At 48.6% G+C, this 23,709-nt stretch overlaps 1 protein-coding gene across 10 annotated transcripts in view; it reads left to right on the top strand.

The window, feature by feature from the left end:
* Positions 1-23,709, top strand: part of RNF4 (ring finger protein 4) — a 265,770-nt gene that overhangs the window by 226,482 nt on the left and 15,579 nt on the right. For all 10 annotated transcript variants that reach the window (XM_085642535.1, XM_085642538.1, XM_085642539.1 and 7 more), the window contains one exon: positions 6,366-6,414. In XM_085642535.1, the coding sequence (XP_085498661.1) occupies positions 6,366-6,414 (49 nt within the window). The remainder of the gene's footprint in view (positions 1-6,365; positions 6,415-23,709) is intronic.

Here is a 23,709-nt window from a genome sequence, read left to right as displayed (position 1 = left end):
ACACGTGCTGTCAATGATTGCTTTAAGTCACGGTTCATTCGCTCCACCACACTATTACCCTCAGGTCGGTAGGGGGACGAAAATTTGACTAGGACCCCCAAATTTCTCATAGCCTCCTTGTAAGCCTTAGAGGCGAACGCAGGGCCCTGATCAGAATGGAAGGTACCACACGCAAAAGTTCCCACAAAGACACGCAAATCCCTGATGACAGTCCGCGAGTCAGCACTCCTTTGTGGCCATACCCATAGAAAACGTGTGCACGAATCCACTGCAACCAAGATGTACTTGTACGCAGTATCAGAGGAAAAAGGACCGCAGTGATCTAAATAAACACAACCAAATGGCTTATTAGAGATGTACAGCTGTGTCTGTGGTGGCCGCGCAACAGTAGAAGGTTTAATCTGTTGGCAAATGTCACAATCAAGAACATAAGCACGCGCTTGTTTATATAAACCAAACCACCAGTAACGTTGTTGTAGCAGAGATATTGTAGCTGACACACCGGCGTGGGCAGACGCCAACCCCTCATGTGCAGCCAAGATCAGTGCTGGCCTGCAGTCCGCGTTGGGAATAATTCTGTCACCAACGTCGTTAATCCTCACTAATGGGACATTATCAGGACTTAAATGATAAATGTAACGAGAAGGAAAACCCTTCGGGTAATCACCTCCCTTCTCTGTAGCAGCAATAGCTGCCAAGATGTCATCATCAATCTTACTTTTTGATCTGGTAACTGCTGCCACTAAGTATGTAGCCACTGCTGTTTTTGCTGCGTCGTCAGCCAAGCTGTTGCCGACAGCATGGACACCAAGTCGCTGGTGACCAAGAGTGTGAATAACATTCACGAGAGGGAGACGGTCCTTAAAGTCTGCCACTCGAACCCAAAGCGTTTTATGCTTAATTGTGCTACCTTTTGTGTCTCGATAATCATTCTGAGACCAGAAATGTAAATTGTCATTATAGGACTGGACACAGTAGAAGGAGTCACTCACTATAGGAGTAGTGACCCGGGGATCAGCAAACTCCAGTGCAAGGACTAGAGCCCGAAGCTCCGCCAATTGCGCGGTACAATCACCTAATGACTGCGTATGCACTGCATCAGATTGGAATTCACCATTTACGAATGTACCTACGACAATAGCGCAAGCCGCTGAGTAAGCGTGCTTCGATCCAATCGCGGGCTGCGCAGACCCGTCAGTGTATATGACACAATGGTATTCTTCGAGCGGGCGCAAAGACAGAGTTGCCGGATGAACGAATTCATACTGCAAGAACTCTTGAGTCTGTAATGAGGCATCAAAGATGTAGGTGACGTCTGGCGACGTCAGTGTTGTGGCCCATTGTATCCACCGAGGATGCAAAGCTTTAGAATTTGGTACACTTGCCTTTGTCACTGCTTCTAAGGCAGGATAGGGTGTTACAACCAGAATCTGTTTCCCATGTGACAGTGCGCGTTCTTTAAGGATCGCCATCTGTACAGCAGTCAGAACTTTTTCGACCGCGGAAAAACGTAATTCAGCAGAGGTGTACAAGTGGGATTTGTACGCAATGGGGACGGTATCGCCCTCATTAAACGTCAAATACGTGAAACCCACGGCGCCTGGCACTATTCGTATTACCAGGTTAGTGCGGTTATCACGTGTCAGCAAATATTGTGAAGCAAGAAGGTCAGCCTGTAAAGACTGTAAAATTTTAGAATGTTCCAGCTGCCAGCTAGACTTCGAAAATGTAGGTTGTACCAAGGCGTAAAGCGGCTTGATACGCTGGGCATAATCAGGAATGTACGTACGGCCGAAATTCAGAAAGCCCAGCAAAGATTGTAATTTCTTTAGTGTCGTAGGCGCACTCAAGCATGCGCACTTCTCCAGAAAGTGGGGAGCTAACCCCTTTCCTTCATTATTGAGCTCGTAGCCCAAAAACACCGTATATTCCGCGATGTGAGACTTCGCAAAATTGAATTTGTAGCCATAGTCAGCAAAACTCACTATAATATTGTCGACTCGAGACAGATGTGGCAACAGCTCATCATCCGTGAGGTAGATATCGTCAACATAGGAGTATGCCTCGGGGTCTATTCTTTCTAAGAGAGAAACCACGCGAGCGGAAAAGACGCCAGGGCTATTTTTGTACCCCATGGCTAATCTGGTAAACTGTTTTTGTTTTCCGCCCGAAGTAAACGCTGTCCACTGGCTACTCAGTGTGGACAGGTTATGGCTAAAAAAGCCATTGGAAATGTCAAGTGTCGTTTTAAACCGTTTACGCACGAGACTGTCGACTAGAGCCGAGCTATGTGTATTTTGTACCGCGCAGGTCCGGCAATGGGAGTTTAGGTGCCGGTAATCCAAAACTAAACGGTACGAGCCGTCAGGCTTCGCTACAGTGAATAAAGGGTTATTCATAGGGGACACACAAGTTTCAATCACACCCTGATATTCCAATTGTTCAAGGATCGCCGCGACGTGGGGTCTAGCTTCACGACGCATGGGATACTGGGGCTGAGGCTGGGGCATAGACCGCAATGGAATCTCATGGCAGGGGGACAACCGGTCCCAACCCACCTGAGTACGATACACCGCTGGCGCAAGCGCCAGCGCCCACTCCCCAGCGTACACTTCAGCCTGGTCCTTAGGCACTGTGTGCGCAAAGGACGGGAGGATTTTCTCCTCCCCTTTAGGAGCTTCCAAAATGAAGGCTGGGGGCCAATCTGCCTCCGCTAGGAGGATATCATAGGTGGTGGTCAGATTATCCCAAAAAATCCCTTTTATAGTACGTTGTATGTCACCCTCTATTAATAAGACTATTTCATAAAGTCTGTCAGGGGTAGCCACTCTGGTGTCAGCTGTTTCAACAGTAACCAATACATCAGTTGCTGTCGCCGCCAGAAATGGACGCAGAGCTTGACGGACTATGGTAATTTCCGCCGCGCTGTCCAGTAGCGTCAGCGCCCATGTCCTGTTCCGAAGCTGTGTCCGCACTATCTGAGGCATACTTTGCCGTCAGAGCCGCCACTTTCTTCTTCTGAAACGGGGGTCTTTGTCGAGCAAATTCGTCCTGCTTGCCTTTTCCCTCAGTCTGTCGAGGTTGGTCACGCTGTTGTGGAGCACCCCGACCTTTGCCGCCGCCTCCGCCACCGGACTGTGTAGCCGATGTTTCCTGTGAAGAACGAGGAGAACGCAGTTCAGAAACCTGAAATCTATCAGGAGACTTAATAGTAGCACGATCGCGCAGATCATAAGTGCGTTCACTACTTGACTGTACGGGAGAGGCAGGCCGAGAGCCCTGTTTCTGCTGCTGCTTTCCCTGTTGTTTTGACCGCCAATTTTGTTTTTGAAAAGCTGGCCGGCCATCCTTACCAGGAGTTTCTGCCTTACCCTGCTGCTTAGAATCGGGATTTTTGATCACGGGCTTAACTCCTAAAGAGCTACGACCCAAATCTCGATATGCCTCAGAGATTATTTTTGCAAATTCCTGCGGTTTGTCCTCTTCAGCAACTTTCTTCAGTTCATTACGAACCTGAAAGTGCAAAGCATCACCCTTAAGGTTTCCCATTATCATGGTAGCCACCAGGCCAAAATCTCCGAGGAGCCGCATCCCCAATTCTATCGCAGACTCCGCTCCATGGTCCTCTTGAACCTGTTTAACAATGGAGGGCAGCTGTAACATAGACGGAGTGCCAAAGCACTGCGCGTACGTTGCAGCAAAAATCTTACCCCAGGACACACAATCATCCATATGGGGAACTAAATCTTTAGGCAAACTAATGGTGAGGATCCTGTGTTTCTCCACAGGAGTTGTATGCGGATAAACCGCCTCTATTTGGTCAAATTTTTCAGCAAGCCAAAAGGGATAATCATCCCTTGTGGGGGGACGCTTGCCCATAACAGAATTAACCATAACAGGACTAATGACCACCGCGTGACGATCACTAGGTTGTCCCGCACTAACAGGCGCCCCCGCCTGTACAGTGCGTGACACATACTGCACTAACGCCCTATATACTGTTATAAGGGCAGTGTGTAGTACACGCAATTCATCCACCGTCACCGTGAGGTAACGGGGATGAGGCGTAAATCCGGCTAGTACCGGCCAAGTGGCCCCCGCAATTGATAAAGGGCCCATTCTCGGCGGTATAACCACATGGAGGAGGGCGCCATTAAACCAAATCTGATGTTGCCAAGCAGATATTGGTATCTCCTGTGTCCTATACGGCGCATAGGCGGCAGGCACGGCAGTGGCCGTGTAAGAATGAAATGTGTTATCATTACCACTGACTGCCGGAATCGTCACCTAAGAGTAGAATAACTCAAAGGGATTAGCCGCATCGGCTCCCACCACAAAGATGACGTCCATGCCCGCGTCCGGCACTCCATATTGCGTCAAGTGACGTTTCAGTGCCGCACGGCTATGCGCCGCAATATTTATCGCCATAAGGACACGCTACACTTCAAGTATTCAGTAGCACAAGGGTTCAATAACCTTTTTAATAATCAAGCTTGAAGGAACCTATATCAATAGAACTAGGTAGGTTTAAAATCCGTCAGACTTGTTATCCGGAAACAAGAATGAGGGTGCTGTGGACTAAATGTAAGCACTACTAAGGCGTTTCAACTCATAGACCAAACGTTAGGTGCGCCATGTTGCAGGGATTCTGCTTATACACAGAACTATGCTTAGAACCCCAGGACCTCAGTGAATTGTGGTGTACCAGAAACTCACCTCAGAACCCAGAACCCAGTATCCGGCTAGCATAAGTGTCCCATTCGTTATCCAAGATTTAGCTCAGAGATCCCAATGAATAGACAACCCAGAACAAGCGACTCAGTGTACTCTCAGGAATGGTGGGAATCGGAAATACCTGTTCGTATATTATTCTCACATCAGTCCACAACAATAATCAACAGAGACACGTTTGTAAATAAAAGGGGTTTATTTTTATAGACCACGTGTCCTAAGATGCAGTACTTTGGCTAATACAAGCAGACAAATGATTAATATCAAAACCAGCAACATAGTTACAATACCATAGAATATAAAAGGGGTGATCATATTATAATGACAGTGGATACTACCACCTTCCCTTGACTAAGAAGCTAATATTATTATTATGCTAATAGAAGGTCTCTTAGGCTTGAATAGGGGACCCCATACCTCAAAGATCAGCTTAGTGAAATCACATCACAGGAGCATCAGGAGTCTTCTCGCAGGAAGGCTCGTCTTCGGTCTGAATAATAAACATGATGTCTGTGATATTAAAAGCACCAACTTTCAGGTATGTGCAGCTGCGCGTGTGTTATGGCTAAATAGTGAGTCGATCAACCGAGAGTGGAAAACATGCATTGTGTAATAATCCAGACTGTTTGTCACACCATGTACAGACCAAGGTCGCTGCGCAGAGCTTGGGATGGTAACAACAGATTGCTCTCGTGTGAAGCAAGTCTCGAGTCAGCAGTTTATTTAAGAAATAACATGTAAACGCAGTATCGTGTGCAAAAGCAGAAAGATGGCTTTCTAACATTTAACGTGGTTATGCTAACTTAACAATGTATGTACGTATTCAGGAAGAACTCACTACAAGAGCTTTTGCTTACAAAAATCTGTTTCACTCACCTTTGGATCCCTGATCTATCAAAGTTCTTAAAGAACCCGTTTTAGAGATTTCCCTCCTTTTACCAGTGTGTGCAAAATATCTTTCTACTGGACCGGTTCCGAGTTTCTGGGAAGTAAAGTTAGTTACCTGATGCAGAAGACAACGACATTACACCCTAGTGTAAAATGCAAGGGGCAGGTTAATTCTGCGGTTTGTGCTGACCCACACATGTTGTCAACGCAAGAGTTAGCCCTGCTGTTATCTATCGCAGGATGATGAAGTCTTTTCAGAGTAGGATTCAATTTTTCTGTGTATACAGCATCTGACTGCTGAGGCTGTCTTTATGTTGCCCAATGTCTTTTGAAGGAGAAAGATATTTGAAAACTGCATAATTGCAATGCTGACTATATATGGGGATCTCTTGAAGTCTGACCACGTGCCAGAAGACAGTGAAAGGGAGACAAGTAGGTTTCATATTATGTTTCCATTCCCATGCTGTCTACCAAGGTAGCATGTCTCACATGAGTTGGGGAGAAGGGGTGGGAATTATTTTTATGGTGAATCTCGTTTTAGAACCTCTGTCTGCTAGTAACTCCAGTGGCTAAAGTGGCGTGCAAAAGTTGGAGGAAAGAAGTAATGGCAGGTAACGTAAAATTGGTGCCTACTTATTAACTCCATTACTGACTTTCAGATCTAATTATTCTTATGTGCGTGAAGTGACACATGTATGCTATAAAAGTTACTATTTTGATACATTATAAAAACTTTTTTTTTTTAGGCCTTCCGGCACAGTTAGTTGTCCAATTTGCATGGATGTCCACACTGAGGTAAGAATACAACCTAACTTTCTAATTTTTAGATGAATTTTGAGAGGTTGTTTTCTTCACTGTTTTAAAGCAATGTGTGTTTACTTTTGGTTATATATTTTGAAGTTTGTAGACTCACCTTGTGTTTCTCTAACCTGCCGTTAACATTTTTTTTTTTTAAGCCTTTGTGTCTGGGGCTTGTACACACTGATCAGATTTTCAAAATGTTGCTACTGCATTTTTGACATTAAACTCCTTTCCCTTGCAGTGCATCCAGACCAATATTTTTTCCTTTTTTGAACATACATTGTGACTTTTCATAGAACATTAGAGGATGTAATTAGTTTTAGATAAGATTGTACTCTGGTGGCAACAGTCTTAGGTGTAGGTCAATAACCTGTCCTATGGTCTTCGTTTTTCCTCTGAACTCTCCTTTCTTGTCACTGAGCTCTGTTTGCTTGGAGTTTCTTTGCCTCCAAAAGCCGTTCATCAACTCAGCGTTGTCTGTTTCTGGCCCCTTGTCCTCTCATGCTTTGCTTACTGTCACTATTTTACTTTATGCTGCTTTCCTTAGAACCTGTGCCTTGTTCTCAGGCAATATTACTTCTGTGTTCCTTTCTCAAAGATAGTTCTTCATAATAGGATCTTCATTGATAATCCTAAAGACTGAATAACGGTATCCAAAGCACTTTAGTAAAATAATATTTTCCTGACACTTTTTAGGTCTCGCCTGGCGCAAGACTGCGCAGACATGCGCAGTCTCGCTGGTGAGATTTAACGTTTTGGTTAGATTTCTCTTGTGGGCTTTAAGCCCCGCCCCTCCTTTCCATTGGCTGGCATCACCATTTATGCTAAACGGTGGCCAGCCATTGTAAAGGAGCGTCTCGTGACGTACACTTTTCGCTTTTAGAGCCGTCCCAGTTGGACTGGCTGCCCCGACTTACTGCTGGTGTAAAAGGTTTTCTTATCTTTATGGGGCCAAACACATGGCCCCATAAAGATAAGAAACCAGTCATGCGAGTCAGTCCAACTGGGACGGCTCGCGAGCCAGTCCAACTGGGACGGCTCTAAAAGTTCTCTTGTGCTCGCGCTCTCTCTCTCTCTCTCTCTCTCCCGCGTTCCCTCCCTGTGGTGCTCACACTCTACTCTCTCTTGCAGGCGCTTCCCTGCGCAGGCAGTTCTCGGCTCAGGAGTGTCTTGGCTGCCCCGTGCCGTACCCCACACTGGCCCAGAGCTCCTACCCGCCTCCCGCCTCGGCTTCTCTGCGCCCCCTCCGTGCTTCAACGTAATTGCGAGCGCTTGTTAGAAACTAGGAGGCAAGGACTAGCCACGCAGCCACCGATAGCCCTCACTACGACTACACAAGTTGATCCGCTTGGGGAGGGTTGCAGGGTGGCACTATTAAGGCTTACATCAGCACGCACCATCCCTCATGCTCCGCCCGTCTGCGTTGAGAGTGAGTGACGAGCGGAGAAGGCCACGGGACTGCCCCGGGAAAAGTAGAGGGTCACGAGTCGCTGTGGTCCAGCGCCACCATGTCCGGGCGCTAAGGCAGAGCCGAGACTCGTAGCCGGGCCAAAGATGACGTTAAAGTGATGGCGGCCATCGGGAAGGTGCGCAAATAGTAAGACGGGAGGGAAGGAGCCGGTGGCCGCCAGCTTTCCCCTGCTTGTGGGTAGTGCCGAGACTTGCTGTTTGACAGCGCGGCCGCCTTTTTCCTATGACTGAGAGCAGCTGTGGCCAGTTATGGCACTATATATCTGTGATGGAGTGTTCTTGTAGCCAATGGCAGTTTCGGTGGTATCTGACTAAGCACGTGTGCTTCGTTGACCTACCGTATCCTCCCCGTGGGCGTAGTCATCACAGCAGCTGCCTTCTTAAAGTCAGTCAATGCCTCTTGATTCTTCTGAACTTAGAAGTAAGAATAGTGTGAAGAATTTTGAAGTCATATTAGTTTTTGCCTGACAAGGTTATGGCTGTTGAGAGAAGATGGTCCGTATTTTGCACGACACAACACTAGACGGGCGATTAGAACAAACGCCCAGGTAATTTGTATTCTCTTTAACGTTGTCTGTGAAGGGTAGCTTTATACAGCGCAAACTCGACCTGAAGGTATTTGGGTGCTTTACATGAGCACCAGTTACATTACACAGCGACACATTCATTTTCGTTTTTAGGCTCTGGGAGATTACGTGATTTGCCCAGAAGCACATGATGTTGAGCTGATACTAAGAGTTGGCAGCTCTGGTCGTTACACCTCATCCCTTCCTTGTCACAGTCAGGTGGATCACACCTCATGACATTTAAAAAATACAGGAAGTGGTAATGGATATGCCGTAAACCCAGTGCTTTAAATGGAAAAAAATAAGTGCAGGTACTCACCAAAAATAAGCAGTGGATTGGGGATGGAGTTTGGAGCGTGGCTGTTTTTTTTACCTTTCTACGCTTTTACATAGTACTTACCTAAGTTTATGGTTATCAAACAAATGTTTGTCAATAGATGGCACACTGACGAATCGGTACTAGTGCTGCAGTCATTTTGCTTCGCTATATAATACCATTAGCAAAGCAAATGGCTTTAACTTAATAAAAGGCGAGGCCTATTGCATTTTCCATGCTTGTCTTTATATGTATTGAGTGTGCATGTCTTTCTCTTACTTTCTGCAAGAACGTATAGTTGAGTTTCTTTATATACAAAAAAAGGCAATTAAAATAAAAGATCCACTTCAATGAAGTTAGTTTGCTGATTCCAGTTTCCGCATGAAGAGTCTTGGTTAGTACCTTGAGATACACATGCCTATCAGAAATTCTGTCAATAATGGCAACCTAGTCCTATTAAATGTATTTTCTGTGTAAAGCTGCAACACACTGCAAGTGACTGGATCTACTTTAGTTTCCTAATGTTTCCCAGTCATATTGCCTGCTCTACGTCTAGCTGTAGAGAGTTTGGCCTATTGGCAAGACCTGCTGCTATCACAAAAACGCACAAATCACAATATACAACTTGCAAAACGAGGCTTTGAGTCTGTCTTCACCAGTTGGCTGGTTTGGATGAGCCCCTTTCAGGTATTTGCTGAATGGGTTTTCCATTACATTTTCGGACAAAACAATACTTTTGGAGGCATAGAAGCTGCAGATTACACACTTTTGCATAGATCGCCATCTGGTGTTGGGCCCAGATGTTTGCAGTTTGTTTTTCCTCTTGGAAAGTCTTTGGAAGTCACGAGGTCGGTGACTCCTCCTTTGGATCGTATTGCGCATGGGCTTCGGCTCCATCCTCAGATTGTTTTTTTCCGCCATCGGGCTCGAATGTGATCTTCGCGCTCCGGTTCCGAACAGCTTCCAGTTCGACGGTCGACGCGCAATCCTCACCCCGAACCGCGGTATTGTTTCGATCGCGATCTCCCCCACTCGACGCACCTTCTCATCGGCACGGACCTTCAGTTCCAGTCATCAACAGCGGCCTTCGGGCCTCTCCAAGCTTCGGTCCTGGCTAATGGAAAGGACTCAATTTAAAAAGTGCCCTTGATGTGGGTCCAAATTCACCCACACCGATCTCCACGAGCTATGCAATCTCTGCCTCTCCCCTGAACACAAGGCTCGAGACTGTCCGGCATGCAAGTCCTTCCGGTCCAAAAAGACTATTCGGGACCGAAGAGCCAGAAGAACTATGGCGCACTCCTCGACGATTCCGGACGACATCTTCGGAGAAGGCATCGACGCTCCAGAGCGGTACTCCGAAGAGGGCCTCGTCAACGCTTACGAGGCCGACGACTCAGATGTGGAGGACATCACCCCGGCGCAGAGGGTCGCGAGTACTGATCCCCCCCGCCCCCACACCAAAAAAGGCTCCGGTCACACCTTCGCCTCCGGGCCTAGGTAAGACCAAGGACACTGCTTTCAACACTCCACCTTCGGGCCTGGTGGAGAAGCCAAGCAAGCCTTCCGGCGGCTCGGGCTCGAGCCAGCCTCTCCCCGGTGCCGATAAACACGCTTCAGCACCGAAAAAGAAGCCGACCCCCATATCGACACCGAGCTCCGCACCGAAGCACTCTGGGTCGAAACCCAGCTCTTCGGTACCGACACCACCTTCGGTGCCGACCAAAGCACACAAGGCCACCGGCACCGACACTTCGAGGCCGAAATCCATCTAGGTGCCGACCAAGCGTCCGGAGGTTCCCAAACCAGGTTCCAAACAGCGAACCGGCACGGAAAAGCCTAAAAAGACAACGGCCCCGACGCCTTCGGCGCCGACGGACAGACCAGCCTCACCGGACTTATTTACATCGGATCCCTTGCAGATAACACTCACCAGGGATCCAAAAACTGGACATTTGACACTTTCTTCCAAAAAGAGACATTTGGAGAAGCCTGCTCCACCTCCAAAGAGGAAGGACTCTGCTACCTCTCCGTTCAGGATACCTTCCCCACCTCCGCCCCCACCACCTCCGCCCCCTCCGCCTTCTCCACCCCAACCTCATCGTTCTCCCGCCCCTTCTCCACACGATGATGATCACGGAGACCCATATGATGACATAGGGGATGTCCCCCAGGACCTACCCACAGGGGACCCCACTCCTACAGGAGCCCCAGACCCATGGGACGACTACAATATCCCTGATATCCCCAACGTCCCACAAGATGACCTTTACCCCTCCAGGCCATTTCCACCAGAAGACTCATTGGGGTTCCACCATCTACTTCAAAGGGCGGCACACTATCACGGGGTAGACTTGCATACCGACCCCGTAGAGGAAGATTTCCTCCTCGACACATTCGACACCACACATAGGTCTACCTCCATGTTCGAGGCATTTGGGCTGCTGAATTCATATCTGTGCATAGATCTCGCCTAGTGTTGGGTCCGGATGTTTGCACGTTGTTGTCCTGGAAGAGTCTTCGAAGTATCCTGAGATAGGTGGCTCCTCCCCTGGACTACAGTGCGCATGGGCATCCTCTCCATCCTCAGATTGTTTTTTTCCGCCATTGGGTTCGGATGTGCTTATCTTAACTCAAGTTAGGAAAATCTAGTTTCAGGCCAAAAGGCCTTTAGTTTTCGGCGGTACTGTTCCCGATCGGTATCGACAGTTTACAGGCTAGTTTAGCGATTTTAACAACTTGTCGGATCCATTAAATCCGACCATCGACCGAACTTCGACGATGGAATCGAGGACCCCATTCAAGCGGTGTCCTGTTTGCCACGCCAAATACCCCCATATCGACGTCCACCCGGTGTGTAACAAATGCCTCTCACCGGATCATGACGAATCGAAATGCATGGCCTGTGCCCGATTCCTATCCAAGAAGACCCTACGGAATCGAAGAGCCGCGAGACTTGAAGCGCAGCAAGCGGCACCGGCCCCGACCAACATCTTCAGCACCGAGGACGAAGATGTTGAAAGAGTGGAAAATATACCCTCCAGCCCTACTTCCGAACACGGTTCCCGATCGGAAGATGTCGATGAAGAGCTTTTTCACAGGGAAGAAGCCGACGATGAGGTAGGAGACTACGACGAGGCCTTAGGGGCCGAAGAAGGTAGCTCTGGCGAGGAGCAAGGCCTACCCGTCCAAATGGAGGATATCCCAGTGGGTCAGTCGACGGCTCCGGTCGAGGGATCGCCTTCGGGCCTTACCCAAGACCAATCCCACAGTCCCTTGGCCCCGCCCTCTGGCCCGGCCACGGACGTTCAGCGAGAGCCATTGTTACCTAAAAAGACTGGTTTCCCTACCACGAAACCGAAACCAATCATCGCACCGGTTCAACAGAAACCAAAAGTGAAACTAACACTGGTCGGCTCGAGGACCTCCACACCTTCGACGCCAGCCCAACCCGTCGGCTCCGACCGCAACAAAAGGGACTTCGGTGCAGCACTCGCTGCAGTCGATGTCGGCACCGACCCGAAAAGAAAATCCATCGGTACCGTCAAAGCGCCAAGGCCCCCGGCACCGAAGCAATCGGCACCAGCCATCAAGGTGAAGATGGCCACTGCATCGCTATCCACCTTGAAGGCACCTACTAAGGTACATTCATCGACGCCGTCGACTGCTACTACCCCTCCTCGGCTCGATGACCCGGTGACCTCGAAGAAGTCCACACCTGCCTCGACGGAACCTCTCGGCGCCAAAGAACCGTCGGCGTTCCAGGTGCAACAAGTGGCGGCGTCCTTGCAACGCATCAGGGAAAAGGCAGCCCTCCAGACCTCGTCGGGCTCCGACCCGAAACGGGCACAGAAGGCACCTTCGGCACCGGCCAACATCACATTTGGTTTGCCGCCGCCCACGGCGCCGAAGATGTTCGAAATCAGAACCCGCGTTACCCAGACAAGGTCCCCATCTACTGAACACTCGACTACTGGGACATCGCCGTCCCACTTCATCGACACCGGCAGGCTTATGCTCCGAAAGCGGAAGATCACTTCGGGGCACGCTTTGGACTCTTATAGGATCCCGCTAAAACAAAAAGTGCCGGCGGAATCGGAACCAATTCTTTATGAACGCATCCACACCTCTTACACGGATCCATCATTCTCTCCAACGCACTCCGATACGGATGCAGTGGAGGACTACATGGGTGACGACACCACCTACCCCGAAGACATAGACCCTGAGGGCCAGCAAGACCCTGATCAGGTCTGGGATGACCCAGTAGAGCCAGGTGCCGCTCTGGATACACAGGACACACAACTTTATGGCGCAAAAACGTCCCCCACAGAGGACACTGCTGCATTCAACGCCCTCATCGAACGGGCCGCAGCCAATCATGGAGTGCAACTCCACTCAGACACTATCGAGGATGATTTCTTGGTGGACACCTTCGCATCCTCCGAGAGGACTGTAAAAACTCTTCCCATGTTGAAAGGTGTCCTCAAGCCAGCCAAGGACATTTTCAAAGAGACCACCAAGGCACGGGTAATAAACCCCAGGATCGAGAAAAAATACAAACCCGCACCTGGGGACCCCACGTACATTAGGAGCCAATTGCCTCTGGACTCCATTGTGGTTGCCAATGCTCGCAAACAGGCACACTCGCAGACAACTGGTGATGCTCCTCCCCCGGACAAAGAGTCCAAGGTTCTAGAGACCTCCGGCAAACGGATTGCAGCCCAGGCAGCGAACATATGGCGCATCGCCAATACACAGGCCCTCCTAGCTCGCTACGACCGCTCACACTATGACACGTTAGAGACCCTACTCCAACACCTGCCAGACGAGTACAAAGAGGCAGCGGAGCTCCTCATCAGGGAGGGACAACTGCTCACAAACGCATCCATCAAGTGTGCACTAGATGCTGCAGACACTGCTGCACGGGCAATAAACACCAGCGTCATGCTAAGACGACACGCCTGGTTACGAATCTCCGGATTCAAACCTGAGGTCCAAAATAACATCCTCAATCAACCGGTCAACCCCGACTACTTATTTGGACCGGAGGTTGACGCCACCTTAGAAAAGATAAAAAAAGACACGGACACTGCGAAGTCAATGGGGGCTCTGCAAACGCAGACATTTCGTAGTGGCTCTTTTCGTCGCCCTGGAAACAGAGGTGCAGGTAGAGGACAGGGAGCACAGCAGACCTACAATAAAGGGGGCACACAGAATTCCTACGATAAAAACACCCGAGGGGGATATCGTGGCTCCAGCACCAAGGGCAGAGGACGTGGTTACGGCAATACCAGGTCCTCCCCTAAGAACAAACAGTGACGCCCTCTCCCTTCCCCCCGACCATATAACACCTGTCGGGGGGAGACTCCAGCGGTTCCTGTCCACGTGGACTTCCATCACCACAGACAGGTAGGTCAAAGATGTTATCCAACACAGTTACTGTCTCGAGTTAACCTCCACTCCACCCACCATACCGCCAAGGCACCGTCCTATGTCCTCAGAGCACTTAGCGTTATTACAGCAGGAAGCGCTAAGTATGCTGCAAAAAGGCGCAATAGAGGTTGTGCCCATACACCAGCAGGGAACAGGGGTGTACTCTCTGTACTTCTTAATACCAAAAAAGGACGGGTCACTCAGACCTATCCTAGACCTGAGACCCCTCAACCAATACTCAGAACATTTTCACATGCTCACCCTGCATCAGGTTCTCCCGCTCCTCAGACAGGGAGATTTCCTAGCCACGCTGGACCTCAAAGATGCGTATTTCCACATACCCATACATCCATCACACAGAAAATATCTCCGGTTCACCATTCAGGGTCAGCACTATCAATTCAAAGTCCTCCCCTTTGGAGTGACAACAGCACCCAGAGTTTTCACAAAGTGCCTAGCTACCGTGGCTGCACATCTACGGAGACAACACGCTCACGTCTACCCTTACCTGGACGACTGGCTTGTTCAGGCAAAGTCAGCCCAGCAATGTGCCAGCCACATGTCCCGCACCATTCAGCTTCTTCACAGTCTGGGATTCTCACTAAATTACCCAAAATCACATCTCCAACCCGCACACGTACAACAGTACCTAGGTGCGACCATAGACACTCTGGCAGCCACAGCTCAGCCAAATTTAGTGAGGATCAACAGCATGCAAATGCTGATTTCCAAATTCAAACCCCAACACTCCCTTCCTGCGCGAGTGTTCATGCAGTTGATAGGCATGATGGCCTCCTGCATTTTCATAGTCCCACACGCGAGACTACATATGCGCCCACTTCAGGAGTGCTTAGCACGTCAATGGAATCAGGCTCACGGGCAATTAAAAGACCTAGTGTTGGTGAGCGGTCGGGCATACAACTCTCTGCATTGGTGGAATCCACAAAACCTTTGCAAGGGCCGACCGTTCCAAGAGCCTGTTCAACAAATACTGACGGCGGACGCGTCTCTCCAGGGATGGGGAGCTCATGTACTCAATTACACAGTGCAGGGACTATGGACAACACAACAAAAGAAGATGCACATCAACCTTCTGGAACGGATGGGAATCTTCCTAGCCATGAAAGCATTCAAAGTACACTTGTGCAACAAAGTCGTGTTGATCCGGACGGACAACATGACTGCCATGTACTACATACAGAAACAGGGAGGAACACACTCCCCACAGTTGTCTCATCTGGCTCAGAGCATGTGGAAGTGGGCCATTCAGAGGAACATATTCCTCATGGCGGAACACCTCCCGGGCAAGGACAACCAGATGGCGGATCTGCTCAGCGGTCACAGCCACCAGATGCACGAGTGGGAGTTACACCCATCAGTACTCCAACCATACTTCCAGCAGTGGGGTCATCCAGAGATAGACCTATTCGCGACAAGCGAAAACGCAAAATGCCAAAGCTTTGCCGCCAGGTTCCCACATCCACAGTCGCAGGGCAATGCGATATGGATGAACTGGTCCGGCAGATTTGCGTACGCTTTTCCCCCAGCGCCATTGATACCGCTGGTGGCACGCAAACTGCGACAGCACTCAATGACACTCATCCTGGTTGCTCCAACATGGGCACGCCAGCCATGGTACACAACCTTTCTGGAACTTTCCGTGGTGCCGCATCAAAGGCTGCGGATCAAACCCGCGCTTTTGATGCAGAACCATGGAGAAATTCAGCACCCAGATCCGCAACAGCTGAACCTGGCAATCTGGCTCCTGAAGTCCTAGAGTTTGGCTACCTAAACCTGCCACCTGACTGTATGGAGATCATTAAGGAGGCCAGGAGACCCACTACCAGAGCTTGCTATGCAGCTAAATGGAAGAGGTTTGTCATTTATTGCAACAACAATGACATTAACCCGCTAGACGCATCCATTCAAAATATAATCTGTTACCTCTTACACCTATACCGATGCAATCTGGCATACACCTCAATACGTATCCATTTGACCGCAATAGCAGCCTATCTCCAGAACAGGCAACACCTCTCTTTATTCAGAGTGCCTGCCATCAAAGCTTTCTTGGAGGTACTTAAACGAGTAATTCCCCCAAGACACCCACCAGCACCGGTGTGGAACCTCAACTTAGTCCTCACCCGACTGATGGGTCCACCCTTCGAACCTCTCCACTCATGTGAGATTCAATTCCTCACCTGGAAAGTAGCTTTCCTAGTGGCAATCACTTCGTTAAGAAGAGTTAGTGAACTCCAGGCACTAACCATTCAAGAGCCATTCATACAGGTTCACGCAAACAGGGTCGTACTACGTACCAACCCCAAATTCATGCCTAAAGTAATATCGCAGTTCCACATGAATCAAACTATTGAACTGCCTGTCTTCTTTCAAAATCCACAGAATGTAGCAGAGAGAATGCTCCATACACTAGATGTAAAGAGAGCCCTCATGTACTATATAGACAGAACTAAGGTCTTCAGGAAGACAAAACAACTTTTCGTTGCCTTTTCTCCACAGCACAAGGGCAACGCCATTTCCAAAGCAGGTATAGCCAGATGGATCGTTAAATGTATTCAAATTTGCTATCAAAAGGCTAAACGCGCATTAACGATTCCTCCACGAGCCCACTCAACACGTAAGTTAGGGGCGTCCATGGCTTTCCTGGGAAACATTCCTTTACAGGAAATATGTAGAGCAGCCACATGGTCCACTATACATACATTTACCAAACACTACTGTGTAGATGTACAATCAAAACAGCAGGCAGCTGTAGGACAGGCTGTTCTCAAAACTCTTTTTCAGACCGCTGCAGCTGGCACTGGTAGCCGCCGCTAATAGGAGGTACTGCTATGTATTCTATGCACAGATATGAATTCAGCAGCCCACATGCCTCGAACTGAATATGCTACTTACCAGTATGCATCTGTTCTTGGCATGTAGGGCTGCTGACATTCATATCGCCCACCCTCCTCCCCAGCGCCTGTAGCAGCTGCAGCTCTCAGAATTACTGTATACCATGGTCATCACTTTCTGTATCTACTCCATCACTGCCACAATGGCGAAAAACAATCTGAGGATGGAGAGGATGCCCATGCGCACTGTAGTCCAGGGGAGGAGTCACCTATCTCAGGATACTTCGAAGACTCTTCCAGGACAACAACGTGCAAACATCCGGACCCAACACTAGGCGGCGATCTATGCACAGATATGAATGTCAGCAGCCCTACATGCCAAGAACAGATGCATACTGGTAAGTAGCATATTCAATTACGTATGCTTAAAGGAGTGGTAAAGCATGCGCCAGAAGTTTTTAAGGACCCAGTTAGGGCCTGGGTCATTAACCAGCGCATAGAAAAGAAATACAAAGCTGCCCCCACAGATCCCTCCTACATCAGAGGACCAGCGCCACTAGATTCCCTAGTGGTGTCCACAGCACGCAAAAGGGCAAATTCCCAGGCGTCAGGCGAAGCACCACCACCTGACAGAGTCAAAGCTACTGGACGCATCAGGAAAGCGTACTGCGTCACAAGCAGCCAATATGTGGCGTATCGCCAATACTCAAGCGCTATTGGCCAGATATGACAGGGTACATTATGATGAGTTAGAAAGCATAATGCACCACCTCCCTGAAAAATATAAAGCTAGGGCCAACAAACTTATTCAAGAGGGTAAGACTATCACTAACACCTCTATACGCTGTGCCTTCGATTCGGCAGACACAGCTTCCAGGGCAATTAATTCCGTCGTCATGCTTGGCTAAGAATATCGGGGTTTAAACCGGAGGTACAAGCCTCCATCCTTAACCATCCCTTTGACCAGGAACATCTATTTGGCCCAAAGGTGGGTGAGGCCCTAGAAAAAATGAAGAAGGATACGGATACGGCGAAGTCTATGGGAGCCTTACAGTCACACCCTCCTAGACGCTCCTTTCGCCGCTCTTCCTTTCGAAGTACATCTAGAGGCTACTCCTCGGACACCGCGTCCACTTAGTACAAATCCCCCACTCAGTCCACCTTCATGAGGGGGTATCAAAGAGGCGGCTATAGGGGTAACAATAATAAAGGCAGAGGCAAAACAAACAACGCCCGCTCTGCCACAACGCCTACCCAATGACTCCCCCCCGCCCCACTCCCCTCTGACCATTCCACTCCGGTCGGGGGCAGACTCCAACATTTCCTTCCCATCTGGGCTACCATCACCTCAGACAAATGGGTGACACAAATAATTCAGTCAGGCTACTGCCTAGAACTAATATCTACCCCCCCAAAACATTCCACCCAGGCAGCGCCCAATGTCACAAGAACATTTAATACTCCTAAAGCAGGAGGTAATCTCCCTCCTACAAAAACAGGCAATAGAACCCGTTCCTACCAACAAAACATGGGAGTCTACTCCCTATATTTTCTCATACCAAAAAGGGACGAGACTCTGCGGCCCATCCTAGATCTCCGGCCCCTAAACACGTACATACACTCCGACCATTTTCATATGGTAACGCTTCTGCGGGTACTTCCGATCATATCCCAAAACGACTTTTTGACCACCTTAGATCTAAAAGACGTGTATTTTCACATTCCGGTGCATAAAGCTCACCGCAAGTACCTCAGATTTGTAGTGGACGGACAACACTTCCAATTCAAGGTGCTCCCGTTCGGTAGCAGCACATTTGCGCAGACAACACATCCACGTCTTCCCATACTTGGACGACTGGCTGATAAAAGCCAGGTCATACCATCCGTGTGTTCAACACACATCTACCACCATTCAATTACTCCACCAGCTGGGCTTCACAGTAAACCACCAGAAGTCCCATCTCCAACCATCCCACATAAAACAGTAACTCGGTGCCACCTTAGACACCTCAAGAGCACTAGCCTACCCCAATCCTGCCAGGATTGCAAGCATTCAAGCTCTACGCGCAAAATTGGCACTACAACACTCCCTTCCAGCTAGAGTGTTTATGCAACTAATAGGGATGATGGCCTCTTGCATTTTCATAGTGCCTCACGCAAGACTCCAGATGCGTCCTCTCCAAGAGTGCTTAGCGCGCCAATGGAACCAGGCCCAGGGTCAATTAACAGATCTGGTGTTGGTAGACGGTCGCACCCATCGCTCTCTGCAGTGGTGGAACACCACAAACCTTTCCAAAGGTCGACCGTTCCTGAACCCGGTTCCTCAAATAGTACTGACAACGGACGCATCGCTCTCCGGCTGGGGAGCTCATCTACTACATCTCACCATACAGGGCAAGTGGACACCTCAACAAAAGTTACTCCATATCAACCATCTGGAGTTACTAGCAATCTTCTTAGCCCTAAAATCTTTTCAAACTCAAATTTCAGACAAGGCAGTCCTGATCCGAACAGACAACATGACAGCCATGTATTATATTCAAAAACAAGGCGGCACACACACTCCACAGCTCTCACCTAGCACAGAGCATATGGAGATGGGCAATACCCCAGAAAATCTTTCTCCTAGCCCAGCATGTCCCAGGAGTCCAAAACACAGTGGCAGATCTGCTCAGCAGGCAGACACAACAGATCCACGAGTGGGAGCTTCACCCGCAAGTTCTTCACCCGTACCTTAAAATTTGGGGGCATTCACAGATAGACCCCTTCGCCACCCACGAAAACACCAAATGCCCAAGCTTCGCCGCCAGATACCCACACCCATTGTCCAAAGGAAATGCGATAAGGATGAACTGGTCAGGCAGATTTGCGTACGCTTTTCCGCCTCTCCCACTTATTCCACTAGTGGTGCGCAAACTACAACAACACTCCCTCACACTAATCATAGTAGCTCCAACGTGGGCCAGACAACCGTGGTATACCACACTGCTGGAACTAGTAGTGCCGCACCAAAAACTACACCTCTCTCCACACCTCTTAACCCAGAACCATGGAGAGATCCAACACCCGGACCCAGCGCAGCTCAACCTTGCGATCTGGCTACTGAAATCCTAAAATTCGGATACCTTAATCTTCCCCCTGACTGTATGAACGTCATCAGAGAAGCTAGAAGACCTACCACTAGAGCGTGCTACGCCGCCAAGTGGAAACGTTTTGTTATTTATTGCCATAACAATACCATCAATCCAGTGGACGTGTCCATTCAACACATAATAGGCTACTTACTCCACCTACAAAGGTGTAATCTAGCCTATACGTCCATTCGCCTGCACCTCGCAGCTATTGCAGCTGACCTACAAAACGGGCAACATCTCTCACTTTTTAGAGTACCTGCCATTAAAGCCTTCATGGAAGGCCTTAAAAGAATAATTCCCCCCAGAGTGCCACCGTCACCTGTGTGGAACTTAAATATCGTTCTCACAAGGCTAATGGGGCCTCCCTTCGAACCTCTGCATAAATGCGAACTACAATTCATAACATGGAAAACCGCTTTTCTTGTAGCCATCACTTCCCTTAGAAGGGTCAGTGAGATACAAGCACTTACCATTCAAGAACCCTTTCTCCAAATGCACCATAATAAGGTTGTTCTCCATACCAACCCAAAATTCCTCCCTAAAGTTATTTCTCCCTTTCACCTAAACCAAACAGTAGAACTACCAGTATTTTTCTCGCAACCACACACCGTTGCGGAAAGGGCTCTTCACACACTGGATGTCAAACGAGCCTTACTCTACTACATTCAGAGAACACAACCTTTCCGTAAAACCAAACAACTGTTTTCTTTCTCTCCACCACACAAAGGTAACCCCATCTCAAAATCGGGGATAGCTAGGTGGATTGTAAAATGCATTCAAATCTGCTACCATAAAACAAAGCGAACGCTATCCATTCTTTGAAAGCCCATTCTAAACGAAAAATAGGGGATTCCATGGCATTCTTAGGGAACATCCCATTAGATGATATCCGCAAAGCAGCTACATGGTAAACACCGCACACTTTTACCAAACACTATTGTGCGGATGTGCAAACTAAGCAACAAGCTATTGTGGGCCAGTCTGTACTCAAAACGTTATTTCAAACCACTGCAACAGATACGGGTGGTCGCCGCTAACGGTGGGTACTGCTATATAATCTATGCACAAGTGTGTAATCTGCAGCTCCTATGCCTCGAACGGAATATGCTACTTACCAGTATGAATCTGTTCTTGGCATGTAGAGCTGCAGATCTACACCCGCCCGCCATCCCTGTATCTGTCCCAGTTTATCTTATTTAGATAGCACACACATGGGCATCTTCACTGTTACTACTACGCTCCATCTTTCCCTGCTGGCGAAAAACAATCTGAGGATGGAGCCGAAGCCCATGCGCAATACGATCCAAAGGAGGAGTCACCGACCTCGTGACTTCCAAAGACTCTCCAAGAGGAAAAACAAACTGCAAACATCCGGGCCCAACACCAGATGGCGATCTATGCACAAGTGTGTAGATCTGCAGCTCTACATGCCAAGAACAGATGCATACTGGTAAGTAGCATATTCCATATGGCAGATGCGTACTTTATTTGTAGTTGCACCTGAAATTGATGATGAGGTAAAGTAGGTCCTTTTTTCCATTGCTATGATTTTTTTAAAATCTTTTGGGTAGCCAGTACATTTAAACATTGTTTGACCTGCCGTTTCCAATTGCTTGTAGTATTTTTAATTCGCCTTTCACACTTCCCTTCATTCCAGGCAGCCTTTTCCTGATATTGTGTGGCCACAGCCCCTCTGTTATCCTTCTCTGACCTGAAACTGGCAGGCTTGCCTTAGGGGCGCCAGCTGCACAGACACTCTGCACCCATGTGAATAGGCCTCCATTGGCAGAGGGTGGGGCCAGAGGCGTGGCTTACCTGCGCTTCAGTGCGGGATTAAAAACAGTGGGAGAAACAAAATTCACAAACTGGAGTCCAGCAACCTTCGGATGCTGGACCAGGCTACCCTGAGATCAGCATCCTACTGGCAAAGTAACATCAAACTAAATAAAAGGTGAGAAAGATAAAACCATAAACCTAGTAAAACATGCATGCACCTGATTCAAGATGACCCCAACACAGTGAGACCGGGAGCAAGGCAACTCTCACAAATGGTGGGATGGTCCGCCTACAAGGAAATCATGCAGAGAATTGAAAGCAAAATGTGAGAATCAAACAGCAGCGCTCCTCATTACCACTAGTAACTTATTCTTCCTGAACATCAACTCTGTTGTTCTTACTGGGTATGCAGGTGTGCGATCCATCTTTGAAATTTGAATGTGGCCCTTCCTACGGTGCTAATATCAGTTTGGTTAGCCAAAAAGAATGGTGGTATAAATAGTGACCTAAAGAGAGCTTTATTTCTGATGGATACTTCCAGAAAATCCTCACCTTATGAATATTCCCCAGGCATCGGACCGATTCTGCAAACTTTAAAGCAGTACTCCTGCTGCCAGTTGGTGGTGTCGTGCAGCTCTGTGCCAACATCATTCTGCTTAGGAAGCGACACGTGCAGCCACATATAGGCGTACTTCATTAATTTCTTTTCTGTCTTCATCTTAAGCTACAGATCCATAGCTACTCCTTGCTCTGTCTAGACCTTTTCAGCTAAATTTTACTAGTGTGTAAGGGAAAAACCACCCCCTAAAATAGGGACTGTTGCAAATAGAGGTCTGTGACAGACACTCTCAAAGTATGCCTAAGGGGCTTGGGGACGAGCATGATTCCAGCATCTGTGACAGCTGTGCCCATATGAATCCGAAGGCAGTACAAACCCACAAGGCAAAGCTTTGTCGCAAAACATCATACTAAACACTGTGACAGGCCGAAATGAAGGTCTCGTTCCCTCGGCAGACCATCATCTTAGTCAAAGACTTAGCATAAGTCTAAAAAGAAGCTTAAAAAAATCTACGCTGGAATCTGCCCCTTCTAACCACTCTTATTCTCCAGAGAGTGTGCCCTGTGCCACCCAATCTCTATCGTAGGCGATCCAAAGTCTAGTCTGATGCACCTGAAGTTTCCATGTCCTTTCTTGACATCACATCTTTGGCAATTTACCTGTTTCTTCTGGCATGCCTTCAGGCTCCAACAATCTGCAGGGGCCTCCAGTTGGACTTCCACCGTCGAGTCTGCCCTGGGCATAGTCTGTACCTCTTGGTCCCATCTTCGGTACCAACTTTGGTTCTGGCTTCAATTGCTGTCGGTTCCCTTTGAATTAATGCTGGCTCTGGCGCCTTTGACGCCAGAGGATTCACAACCTTTTGTGCTTTTCAACTGAGCTAAAGCCATCGTGATCTCGATCGAAGCTGCACCCTGGTCCTACCAGAGCACATCTGGTCTGCAACCCTTTTGATAGTTTTCGGTTACTACATGGTTGGGCTCAGACTTTGCACTGACTTGGATAACAACAGTTTTATTAGGGGATTGATTAGGTCCCCACCAGTATGATGGGGACAATTAATAGGAAAAACCTTAAGATGCCAGTAGCCTGAATTCTTCCCCAGAAAATGCGGCCCTGCCACAGTAAAAAGGGCCAGCTTTGCTGTTCTGTGGAAGGAGGCAGAAGTACTAAAACT

This window comes from Triturus cristatus, chromosome 2_2 (genome assembly GCF_964204655.1).
Source record: "Triturus cristatus chromosome 2_2, aTriCri1.1, whole genome shotgun sequence".
NCBI classification, from domain to species: Eukaryota; Metazoa; Chordata; class Amphibia; order Caudata; family Salamandridae; genus Triturus; species Triturus cristatus.
This window is presented reverse-complemented; position numbering and strand designations above follow the sequence as displayed.